The sequence below is a fragment of the Scyliorhinus canicula genome, chromosome 8 (assembly GCF_902713615.1).
Source record: "Scyliorhinus canicula chromosome 8, sScyCan1.1, whole genome shotgun sequence".
NCBI classification, from domain to species: domain Eukaryota; kingdom Metazoa; phylum Chordata; class Chondrichthyes; order Carcharhiniformes; family Scyliorhinidae; genus Scyliorhinus; species Scyliorhinus canicula.
The window spans coordinates 42,561,904-42,574,972 of record NC_052153.1 but is presented as its reverse complement, the minus strand read 5'-3'; the positions used below and the strand labels follow the sequence as shown (position 1 = coordinate 42,574,972).

General features: G+C 46.0%; 1 protein-coding gene across 1 annotated transcript in view; it reads right to left on the bottom strand.

The window, feature by feature from the left end:
- The window catches only part of uba6 (ubiquitin like modifier activating enzyme 6), a 201,878-nt gene that overhangs the window by 130,956 nt on the left and 57,853 nt on the right, over window positions 1-13,069 (bottom strand). Inside the window, exons 5-6 of the mRNA XM_038804447.1 lie at window positions 10,671-10,765; window positions 7,011-7,122 (exon numbers count right to left, since the gene is read on the bottom strand). Of these exons, the coding sequence (XP_038660375.1) occupies window positions 7,011-7,122; window positions 10,671-10,765 (207 nt within the window). The remainder of the gene's footprint in view (window positions 1-7,010; window positions 7,123-10,670; window positions 10,766-13,069) is intronic.

Sequence of the window (13,069 nt, the reverse complement as noted above, 5' to 3'; positions counted from 1 at the left end):
CCTCCGGCAGCGGGTCCCAGGCACCCACTACCCTCTGTGTAAAAAAACTTGCCTCGTACATCTCCTCTAAACCTTGCCCCTCGCACCTTAAACCTATGCCCCCTAGTAATTGACCACTCTACCCTGGGAAAAAGCTTCTGACTATCCACTCTGTCTATGCCCCTCATAATTTTGTAGACCTCTATCAGGTCGCCCCTCAACCTCCTTCGTTCCTGTGAGAACAAACCGAGTTTATTCAATCGCTCTTCATAGCTAATGCTCTCCATACCAGGCAACATACTCGTAAATCTCTTCTGCACCCTCTCTAAAGCCTCCACATCCTTCTGGTAGTGTGGCAACCAGAATTGAACACTATACTCCAAGTGTGACCTAACTAAGGTTCTATACAGCTGCAGCAGGACTTGCCAATTCTTATACTCAATGCCCCGGTCAATGAAGACAAGTATGCCGTATGCCTTCTTGACCACCTTCTCCACCTGTGTTGCCCCTTTCAGTGACTGTGGACCTGTACACCAAGATCTCTCTGACTGTCAATACTCTTGAGGGTTCTACCATTCACTGTATATTCCCTACCTGCATTAGACCTTCCAAAATGCATTACTTCACATTTGTCCGGATTAAACTCCATCTGCCATCTCTTCGCCCAAGTCTCCAAACGATCTAAATCCTGCTGTATCCTCTGACAGTCCTCATCACTATCCGCATTCCACCAACCTTTGTGTCGTCTGCAAACTTACTAATCAGACCAGTTACATTTTCCTCCAAATCATTTATATATACAACGACCAGCAACGGTCCCAGCACTGATCCAGGTGGAACCCACTAGTCACAGCCCTCCAATCAGAAAAGCACCCTTCCATTGCTACTCCCTGCCTTTTATGGCCTAGCCAGTTCTGTATCCATCTTTCCAGCTCACCCCTGATCCCGTGTGACTTCACCTTTTGTACCAGTCTGCCATGAAGGACCTTGTCAAAGGCCTTACTGAAGTCCATAGAGACAACATCCACTGCCCTACCTGCATCAATCATCTTTGTGACCTGTAGGGCGGCACGGTGGCACAGTGGTTAGCATTGCTGCCTACGGCGCTGAGGACCCGGGTTCGAATCCCGGCCCTGGGTCACTGTCTGTGAGGAGTTTGCACATTCTCCCCGTGTCTGCGTGGGTTTCAGCCCCACAACACAAAGATGTGCAGAGTAGGTGGATTGGCCACACTAAATTGCCCCTTAATTGAAAACAATAATTGGGTAATCTAAATTTAAAAAAAAAATCTTTGTGACCTGTTCGAAAAACTCTATCAAGTTAGTGAGACACGACCTCCCCTTCACAAAACTGTGCTGCCTCTCGCTAATACGTCCATTTGCTTCCAAATGGGAGTAGATCCTGTCTCGAAGAATTCTCTCCAGTAATTTCCCTACCACTGATGTAAGGCTCACCAGCCTGTAGTTCCCTGGATTATCCTTGCTACCCTTCTTAAACAAAGGAACAACATTGGCTATTCTCCAGTCCTCCGGGACATCACCTGAAGACAGTGAGGATCCAAAGATTTCTGTCAAGCTCTCAGCAATTTCCTCTCTAGCCTCCTTCAGTATTCTGGGGTAGATCCCAACAGGCCCTGGGGACTTATCTACCGTAATATTTTTCAAGACACCCTGCACCTCGTGTTTTTGGATCTCAATGTGACCCGGGCTATCTACACACCCTTCTCCAGGCTCAACATCCAACAATTCCCTCTACTTTGGTGCAAAGTATTCATTTTGTACCTTGCCAATTTCCTCTGGCTCCACACATAGATTCCCTTGCCTGTCCTTCAGTGGGCCAACCCTTTCCCTGGCTACCCTCTTGCTTTTTATGTACGTGTAAAAAGCCTTGGGATTTTCCTTAACCCTATTTGCCAATGACTTTTTGTGAACACTTTTAGCCCTCCTGGCTCCTTGCTTAAGTTCCTTCCTACTTTCTTTATATTCCACACAGGCTTCGTCTGTTCCCAGTCTTCTAGCCCTGACAAATGCCTCCTTTTTCTTTTTGAAGAGGCCTACAATATTTCTCGTTATCCAAGGTTCCAGAAATTTGCCATTGTGGATAGCACAATCGCTTCACAGCTCCAGGGTCCCAGGTTCGATTCCGGCTTGGGTCACTGTCTGTGCGGAGTCTGCACATCCTCTCCGTGTGTGCGTGGGTTTCCTCCGGGTGCTCCGGTTTCCTCCCACAGTCCAAAGATGTGCAAGTTAGGTGGATTGGACATGATAAATTGCCCTTAGTGTCCAAAATTGCCCTTAGTGTTGGGTGGGGTTGCTGGGTTATGGGGATAGGGTGGAGGTGTTAACCTTGGGTAGGGTGCTCTTTCCAGGAGCCGGTGCAGACTTGATGGGCTGAATGGCCTCCTTCTGCACTGTAAATTCTTTTTTAAAAATTAATTCTTCGTCCGCACAGGAACATGCCAGTCCTGAATTCCTTTCAACTGACATTTCAAAGCCTCCCACATGTCAAATGTTGATTTACCCTCAAACATCTGCCCCCAATCTAGGTTCTTCAATTCCCGCCTAATATTGTTATAATTAGCCTTCCCCCAATTTAGCACATTCACCCTAGGACCACTCTTATCCTTGTCCACCAGCACTTTATAACTTACTGAATTGTGGTCACTGTTCCCGAAATGCTCCCCTACTGAAACTTCTACCAACTGGCCGGGCTCATTCCCCAATACCAGGTCCAGTACAGCCCCTTCTCTAGTTGGACTATGTACATATTGTTTTAAGAAGCCCTCCTGGATGCTCCTTACAAACTCTGCCCCATCCAAGCCCCTAGCATTAAGCGAGTCCCAGTCAATATTGGGGAATTTAAAGTCTCCCATCACAACAACCTTGTTGCCTTTACTCCTTTCCATTATCTGTCTACCTATCTGTTCCTCTATCTTCTGCTGGCTGTTGGGAGGCCTATAGTAAACCCCCAACATTGTGACTGCACCCTTCTTATTCCTGATCTCTACCCATATAGCCTCGCTGCCCTCGGGGTGTCCTCCCGTAGTACAGCAGTGATATTCTCCCTAACCAATAGTGCAACTCCGCAACCCCTTTTACATCCCCCTCTATCCCGCCTGAAACATCTAAATCCTGGAATATTTAGCTGCCAATCCTATCTTTCCCTCAACCAGGTCTCTGTAATGGCAATGCCATCATAGTTCCAAGTACTAATCCAAGCTCTAAGTTCATCTGCCTTATCCGTTACACTTCTTGTATTAAAACATATGCACGTCAGGCCACCAGACCCGCTGTTTTCAGCAACATCACCCTGTCTGCTCTTCCTCAGAGCCATACTGGTCCTATTCCCTAGTTCTCCCTCAACATTTTCACCTTCTGACCTATTTCTCTGGTACCCACCCCCCTGCCATACTAATTTAAACCCTCCCATGTGACACTGGCAAACCTCGCGGCCAGGATATGTATGCCTCTCCAGTTTAGATGCAACCCGCCCTTCTTATACAGGTCACACCTGCCCCGGAAGAGCTCCAGATAACGGAAACCCTCCCTCCTATACCAGCTGCTTAGCCACGTGTTTAGCTGCTCTATCTTCCTATTTCTAGCGTCACTGGCACGTGGCACAGGGAGTAATCCCAAGGTTACAACCCTAGAGGTCCTCTCTTAACTTTCTGCCTAGCTCCCTGAACTCCTGTTGCAGGGCCTCATCCCCTTCCTGCCTATGTCGTTAGTCCCAATATGTACAACGACCTCTGCCTGTTTGCCCTCCCCCTTCAGGATGCCCGCTACCCGTTCTGAGATATCCTGGACCCTGGCACCAGGGAGGCAACATACCATCGTGGAGTCTCTTTCACGTCCACAGAAACGCCTAATCTGTGCCCCTGACTATAGAGTCCCTTGTGACTATTGCTCTTCTGCGCTTTGACCCTCCCTGCTGAACATCAGAGCCAGCCGTGGTGCCACTGCTCTGGATGCTGCTGTTTTCCCCTGATAGGCTATACCCCCCAAAAGTATCCCCCCAAAAGTATCCAAAGCGGTACACCTGTTCGAGAGGGAAACAACCACAGGGGATTCCTGCACTGACTGCCTGCCACTTCTGGTGGTCACCCATCTCTCTGCCTGCACCTTGGGTGTGACCACGTCTCTATAACTCCTATCTATGACGCTTTCCGCAACCTGCATGCTCCTAAGTGCATCTAATTGCTGCTCCAACCGAACCACGCGGTCTGTGAGGAGCTGCCATTGGTTACACTTGCTGCAGATGTAGACGACTGCAACCTTGGAAGCGTCACAGATCTGCCACATCTCACAGTTGGAGCATTGCATCCCACTGAGTGACATTTAAGCACTAATTAATTAATTTAAAATAAATACTTGAATTATTGTTAGATTGACTTACAATTAACTATATGGCCCTGACGCTAGATGATTGTTACTGTAAAATTAAATGCTAAATACCAATCACTGCCCTCAGGTTTAGTTACTCCACAATCTAGTTAATCAATTAGATTAGTTTTGCAATATTATTTTTTTTTCAAATTTAACAGATTCCCAACCAGCCAATCAGGTCACAGCTTTACTGTGATGTCACTTCAGTTTGCCCCCCCACCCAAACACATAATTTGAAAAGGTAATAAAAATCACTTACCTTCCCAGGATGCTCTCTCCCTGCAGATTAACAGTTAGAGGCCAGAAGAAAGAGAACCAAATGGTAGGGAAAAAGCACCTTCTCCCACTCTGCACTGAATTTCCTCACTGCACCAATTTACCAAGTTCCAATTCCCACTCTGGATGTGTCTCACTCACTCAGGATGTGTCTCCTTCGCCTGCGCCCCTCAGCCTCCGTCTCTCTAAGGAGAACAATCCCAGTTTATTCAATCTCTCCTCATGGCTAATACCCTCCATACCAGGAAACATCCTAGTAAACCTTTTCTTAACTCTCTCCAAAGCCTCCACGTCCTTCTGGTAATGTGGTGACCAGAATTGGACACAGTATTCCAAATGTGGCCTAACCAACATTCTATATAACTGTAACATAATTTGTGAGCTTTTATACTCGATACTCCATCCGATGAAGGCATGCATACTATGCGCTTTCTTTACCACCATTTCCACCTGTGCTGCCACTTTTAAGGATTGGGTGGTTCGGGATTGGCATCCAGTGTCCCCCTCCTCCTGCTCGGTGCCCAAAGGGCCCTGGTATCCATCTCGAGACGAAGTGGAAACTGGATCGAGTCCCAGCTCTGCCAGCCTGGCGTCTCCCCAATGTCTGCAGTACAGTGTTGATGCCCTCGGCGATGCTCCTTAGTGACTGGGACATGCTCTGGAGCGCCCCAGCAATGCCCACCCATGACTGGGTCACATCCCCCAGCGACCAGGACATGCTCCACAGTGCCTCAGCTATGCTCACCCAAGACTAGGATATGACCCACAGTACCTTGGCTACACCCACATGGTACTGGGAAACCTCCCCAGCAAAGGGGTGTGCTCTGGAGGGCATCGGCAGTGCCCACCTGAGACTGGGCATGCCCCGCAGCATCTCATCAAGGTCCGCCTGGTACTGGGCCATATTCCCCAGTGACTGTGACATCTGTCAACACGCTCAGCTATGGCCACCACTGACTGAGCCACACCTTAGATACCTCCACTCATACTGCCGACGTCGTGCACCAGGCTCTCCACTGTGGTCGCCACCCTAGCAGTGTTGGCCTCAGTGCCATGCATTGCCTGCAACCGTAGCCCCTGGGACTCCTCCAATCGGCAATGGACCTTCTGGAGGTTCGCTGACAACCCCCTCTGAATCTCTGCGGTCAGTGGGTGGGATGTGTCTGTCTTGCATTAACAACTCATGTGTGACAGGTCATCTATGTGGGGGCTGGTGATTCTTCATCTCTGCACTGTACGTCTACCTCTACGTCGGTGACAGATCTGCCATAATGTTTCTCTATTCATTTAGTTTATTTATATTTTTTGTTTCTTCTTGCTCCTATCTACACAACATGTTATGTCTTCTAGAGTAACCTCTAAACTTGGATATCCATCTCTGCACTCCTTATTCAAATTGTTGATATGCATGTGAAAAACAGAGTTTCAAGTACAGATCCCTGGGGATTGTCACATTTCATATGCTTCCAATAAAGGTGCATTTTACAATCTAATAAGCTCTAGTCTCGGTCTGTGACCTTTTAACAAGCTACCTCTACTGGATCAACAAGCTTTGTTGACCCATGGCCAATTCTTCTCACCTCTTCATTTTCCAAGGTCAAAGCTCCAATGGTATGTGCACTCATAACTGGCCCCACAATCAGCCCATGGACTAGCCCTCTACATTTGTCTCCAAACCTGGACATTAGTTCATTTATGCTCCAAGCTGACGCCACCTTCTCAACAAGTCAGTTCATCTCACTCGGGGATCTCTGACTGCAGTCCCTATCGTATTCCCTTCTCCATCCTCAAGACCATCTATTTCCAACCCCATAACATCAGTTGTCTCCTCATTTGCTATTGGAACTTCACTCATGCCTTCATTATGTCTTGATTCAATTATCCAATGCACTCCTAATCTGTTGCTCACATTGCACTCTTGTAATCTTGCAATCACTCAAAACTCTGCTCTCCACATCTTAATACATATCAAATATTATTCACCCAATTGTCCTGGCTCCCGGCCTCAAATTTAAAATTCTCACCCTCGTTTTCAAATTGCTCCAAGGCCCTGTAGGGTCTTTGTGAACAGGACCACCAACCAAAACCAAGAGGCAACAGTGGTTAGTTTGTGAAAGGGGAGGGGATTTTCAGTTAAATTTTAAGAGAACCCCATATCAAAACATAGTACACCAACCTCTCCTGTAACAGTATAATGTAAGAAAGAATAGGAAGACCATACAAACTTAGCTCATTTTAGTGCTGAGGCAGTATTGACAAATACTAAGCAGTTGAAAATAAAATCAAGACAAAAAGCAAAGTACAGCTCCATGGGTATTTGGAAGCAATAAGGCTAAAGTAATGATTTATTTTAAAATCTTGTCTTATTACCTGATATTGCTTCAGGAAGCCAAGATTTGTACTTTCATCCAAAAGAATATTGGATACATTGACATGGACATAAGGATTCAGCTCTGCAAGTTGTGAAACAGTGGCCGTAGCTCTGTAAATTAAACAAATTGAGAAACTAATCATCTTTCAGAACATTTTAATGAACGTGACAATTTCTTATCTATACCTTTACTGGCTTGTACGTCACGTGAAGCTGGATACATAATTTCAGATAGGGCAAGAGGTTGGAGTAAATAGTTGCATTTGGCCAGTGTTAAATATCCTACTGTTCTGGAAACAAGAAACATTTGCTTCCACAATCATTCACTATGCCAAACACTTATTGAAAAGGAAAGAAACAAACAATCGAGGTTTAAAAAGTGAATAACTCTTCTTGAAGTGATAGCGTAATCACTTGCTTTCATGCGCAGAAATAGTTACATATAATATGACAATAAAACTTCCAATTTCTGGCACTGTGTGAGGTCAAGTTCCAGTTCAGAATCAAAAATGTGGACTTTTATGTGTATGTAAACTAGGGATATGCAAAGCAGCTAGAAAATCAGTTTGAATGCTTATAAAAGGGAAATGAAAGGGAGGGAGAAATGGGAAAACTTGTATTTATAGAGCATCTTCCATGACCTCGAGACATCGCAAATGTTTCATGAAAAATTAATTACTTTTAAAGTATTGTAATTGCATGGTGAAGATGAACATTTTGCCGCAGTTTTTGTTTCAGTGCCTGCCGGTCTTTTTGCCCACGGCGTTTTTCAAGAGGGTGGATAGGCTGATTTCTTTGTTTGTCTGGGTGGGGAAGGTGCCCAGGGGAATGAAGGTGTTATTGCAGAGGGAACGACAATCAAGGGAGTTAGGCCTCCTAAATTTGATGGGCGGTGAATGCAGAGATGGTACGGGGATGGAAGAGGGAGGTGGGGGCTTTGTGGATAAGAATGGAGGCAGGTTCATGTCAGGGGTCGGGGTTGCAGGTGCTGGTAATGGCGTCGCTCCCAGGGTGGTATTTGAGACGTCCGGTGGAGTTGACCACCCTGATGACTTGGAGTCAGTTATAATAGCATTTTAGGTTGGGAGCACGGTCGAGGGCGATGCCGATCAGTGTGAATCTCGGATTTGAGCCGGAGAGGATGGGTGCGAGGTTCCAAGGACGGGAGGAGAGGAGGGGAAATCAGGGAGATGAAGGATCTGTTTCTGGGAGGGGGTTTGTAAGCTTGGAGTACGAATGAGAAATTTGAGCTGGCATCAGAGGAGGGTTTCTGGTACATGCAGGTGTGGGACTTTGCGAGGAAGGTCTTTCTGACCTTCGCGATAGCGCCTGTCTCTTTGTTTCTGGAGAAGATACTGTCAGCGGGAGGGTTGGGGTGGAGAGGGAGGTTTGTCTCGACCATTTATGGGAATAATTTGGAGGAGGATAAGGTGTCCATGTAGGGATTAAGGCTAAGTGGGAAGAGTTGGGGATGCATTTGGTGGAGGTATTGTGGTACAAGATGAATGCTCGACCTCGTGCGCAAGTATGGGGCTGCTGCAGCTGAAGGTGGTGTACAGGTCGCACCTGACCAAGTCAAGGATGAGGCAGCTATTTGAAGGGGTAGAGGACATCTGTGAGCGGTTTGGGAGGGGTCTTGCCAATCACGTGCATATGTTCTGGTCCTGCCCGAAGTTGGAAAGGTTCTGAAGGTTAGTTTTCAGTGCCATCTCAGAGGTGTTACACATAGCCCGGTCCCCTGGAGGCCATATTCAGAGTGTCAGACCAGCCAGAGTTGCAGCCAGGTGCGGAGGCAGATGTTTTATCCTTCCCTCTGATTGCTCGCAGGTGCGTCCTGTTGGGATGGAGGTCAGCTTCTCCACCCTGTGCCTCGGCATTGTGGGGGACTATTGGAGTTCTTGGCCCTGGAGAAGGTGAAAATTGCCCCAAGGAGAGCGAATGATGGGTTCCACAAGAGTTGGGGTTTGTTGATACTGCATTTTGGAGAGTTGGTTACTGTCAGCTGTTTGGGGGGGGGGGGGGGGGGGTTTAATGCGTTGGATGTGCTTTCTTTTGTAAAATGCAGAAAATTGGAAGAAAAACACTTCAGAAAAAAATAAAGTGTTGTAATGTAGGAAGTGCAGTAGCCCATTTACAAACAGCAAGATCCCACAAACAGCATTGAGATTACAACTTTGTTTATTGATGTTGGTTGAGGGTATATCCTGTCCGGGACACGAGGTAGAACACGCTTGTTCTTATGTGAATTGTGCCATGGGATCTATTAGATTCACCTGAGAGGGCAAGTGGGGCCACCGCTTAATGCCTCATCTGAAATATGGCAACATTGCAACCCTTATCAGCACTGCACTGCAGTGTCAGTCTGGTTAGTCTGTTGATGTGTCTGGAGTGAGATTCAAACCCACATTCTTCAGACTTGGGAGGCAAATATGCTACCAACTGACACTCTGAAATCAGAGTTTTTGATCTGTAAAAAGTATTTGAATAGTGTTGCCATTTAATGCCAAAAGGAACTAGACTCTTAACAAGAGCTGCGAACAATCAACAAGTCAACTGGAAGTGTTACAGTGTGAATTTACCGCTTGCAGATGTGCAAATTAGACCAAGTGCTGACCTCAACAGGATTCAGGGGCTAGCAGCATGTATTCTTAGATTGAATAAAGTGATTTTACATTATCAGAATATCAAGTTATAACCACAGATCAACAGCAGCAATGTCAGATTCCCCCCAGTTTCACAATGACTTTTAACTTGTATGATGGTCAGATGCAAAAGAGTATGGTGCGATTTTGTACAATCACTCAGATATAATTTCTAATAGAACAAAGAAAATTACAGCACAGGAACAGGCCCTTCGGCCCTCCCAGCCTGCACCGCCAGATCCTTTATCTAAACCTGTCCCCTATTTTCCAAGGTCTACTTCCCTCTGTTCCCCGCCCGTTCATATATCTGTCTAGGTCAGGGGTGGGCAAACTACGGCCCAGGTCTTTATGCGGCCCACCAAGTCATAAAAAATTTTTTTGTTTTTTTAAGGTTAATGGGGGGGGGGGGGGGCCCTGTTAGGTTACTTACTGGTATAGGGTGGATACGTAGACTTGAGTAGGGTGATCATTGCTCGCCACAACATCGAGGGCCGAAGGGCCTGTTCTGTGCTGTACTGTTCTATGTTCTATATGAGGCGCCCAGAATCATAACCGGGTGAAGTAATTATTTTACTTAATATACTATGCGGCCCTTTAAAATTGTGAATTTCTGAATGTGGCCCTTGCACGGAAAAGTTTGCCCACCCCTGGTCTAGATGCATCTTAAATTATGCTATCGTGCCACCTACCACCTCCACTGGCAAAGCGTTTCAGGCACCCACTACCCTCTGCGTAAAAAACTTTCTACGCACATCTCCCTTAAACTTTCCCCCTCTCACCTTGAAATCGCGACCCCTTGTAATTGACACCCCCAATCTTGGAAAAAGCTTGTTGCTATCCGCCCTGTCCATACCTCTCATATTCACTGTTCAAAAAGTATAGAAATTTGCTTTGGGTTTCTGGGACATTTATGAAAATCAATACTTTGCATAGTTGAAAGAGTTAAATATTTCCATACAGGAGGTCGGAGTTTATTTCAGCTCGTCAGGTTTTTAGCACCGCTGATATAATGCTCACCTGTTTCTGTGACTGGCCACATCATCGTCATGCAGAAAGAAGTTAGTGCCGAGGTCCCAAGTTTCAGATGATTTTGTGTCATGGATGGTCAATGTCTAGCCCAAGGAGAAATAAACGCATTCACAAATCAATATATATTATCACTTTAAACGTGGAAGTGCTACCTTAAACATTACAAATATCTGAAGTAAAAAGAAACATCATTTTTGCAGTGACAGTGCCATCCCTTGCTTTTACATGAAGACAAGCAGTGTGCGCTGCCAAGTTCCATTTCAAAATCAAACAATGAAATGAAAATCGCTTATTGTCACAAGTAGGCTTCAAATGAAGTTACTGTGAAAAGCCCCTAGTCGCCACATTCCGGCGCCTGTTCGGGGAAGCTGGTTAAATAGGGCACAGATTGGGATAGAAACAGCTAAAAATGTATTTATTTTTTAATTCATTCATGGGATGTGGGCATTGCTGGACAGCATTTATTGCCCATCCCTAATTAAGATTGAGAGGTGGGGGTGAGCCTCTTCCTGAACTACAGGGGGTTGTTAGGGTGAGAGTTCCAAAATTTTGACCCAGCGCCAGTGAAGGAACAGTGATATATTTCCAAGTCAGGATGGTGAATGGCTTGGAGGGGGGCTTCCAGATGGTGGTGTTCCCATGTGTCTGCTGATCTTGCTTTTCTAGATTGTAGACACATAGGTTTGGAAGGTGTTGTTAAGGAGCGTTGGTGAGTTCCTGCAGTGCATCTTGTAGATAGTACAATTGCAGCCACAGTCTGTCGGTGGTGGAGCGAGTGCATGTTTGTGGTGGGATGCCAATTAACCAGCTGCTTCGTCCTGGATGGTATCGAGCTTGAGCGTTGTTGGAGCTGCACTCACCCAGGCAAGTGGAAAGTATTCCATCACACTCCCGACTTGTGCTTGTACATGGGGGTCAGGCTTTGGGGAGTCAAGAGGTGATTACTTGCCACAGATTTGTAGTCTTGAGGAATTGAATAAACGAATGTGATATAAAATAACTAGTTAAAATATTAGTTACAATAATGTAGATGTGAGCCAGTCTGATAGTAGTGAGTTCACAAACAAAGGAATTCAGAAAGCATGGCAAGGAAGGGGGAGGGGTGCCTAGTGGAGGAGGGGGGAAAGGATGCTGGGTAACAAGAGGCCCAGGGTTGAGGAATGCGAAGTGAGCCAATCAGGATATATGGCCAGGTCAGGAGGTGTAGGATGGCCTATGGGAATCTTGTATGTGAAACGTGATGCCATTTGAATGATATTTGCAGAGGTTTCTGTCTTCGATTTCACTCGGTTCTGGAGCCTCAGAAGACGCCTATGTGTTCTGAGCCTCTGTGGAGCAAGTCAGCCTTGCAAGTTGGTTAAAAATAAGTAATACTATACCTACAAATCCATCTCAAGTTTTATCGAGGCCGGACTGACGGGTAAAGAACTCATATTGTCAGTCTCTGACCTGCTCTTCGTAGAATCACAGAATTCCTACAGTGCAGAAGGAGGCCATTCGGCCCATCAAGTCTGCACCAAGCCACTGAAAGAGCACCGTACCTGGACCCAACCCCTGCTCTATCCCCGTACCCCACCTAGGGACACTTTAGCCAATCCACCTAACCTGCACATCTTTGGACTGTGGGAGGAAACCGGAGCACCCGAAAGAAACCCACGCAGACACGGGGAAAACGTGCAAACTCCACACATTCATTCAATGTCAGAATCAAACCCGAGTCCCTGGCACTGTGAGGCAGCAGTGCTAACCACTGTGCCACCATGCCGTCCCTTGTAGCCTCAATATTTATATGGCTAGTCCAGATAAGTTTCTGGTCAATGGTAATCCCCAGGATGTTGATATTGGGGGATTTAGCAATGACAATGCCATTGAATATCAAGGGGCAATGGTGAGATTCTTTCTTGTTGGAGGTGCCTTGATGTCAAGGGCAGTGACCTTCATCTAATCGCTGGAGTTTAGCTCTTTTGTCCATATTTGTACTGTCATGTGAGAGTACCTTTTAAGAAATGGGTGTTTATAAATGGATGTGTATATAAATATCTGTAGTGAGAGTACCTTTAAGAAATGGGTGTTTACTACTGCAGTGATGTCAGAGTGGGTGGAGCTTGCCTGTCTGTCAGCGTTTTACTTTCAGTTTTGACCAGCTGTGTTTTAGTTTCGTTTTCAGTGTTAGAGCTGAAGCCAGACAAAGTAGGTGTACTGCTGTTCTCTCTGCCATCAAAAGACTATCTTGATCATTTGGTGAATTCAGAATTCTAAATGTTTTCAGTAGTGACTTTAACCTGATGTGCTTCTGATAAAGGTTTTGTTTTTAAGTCGTAGGATGTTAAAAAGGAAAGGCTTAAAGGTTTACTTGGTGTTGTATTCTTTGTGGGCTGTATTCAAAT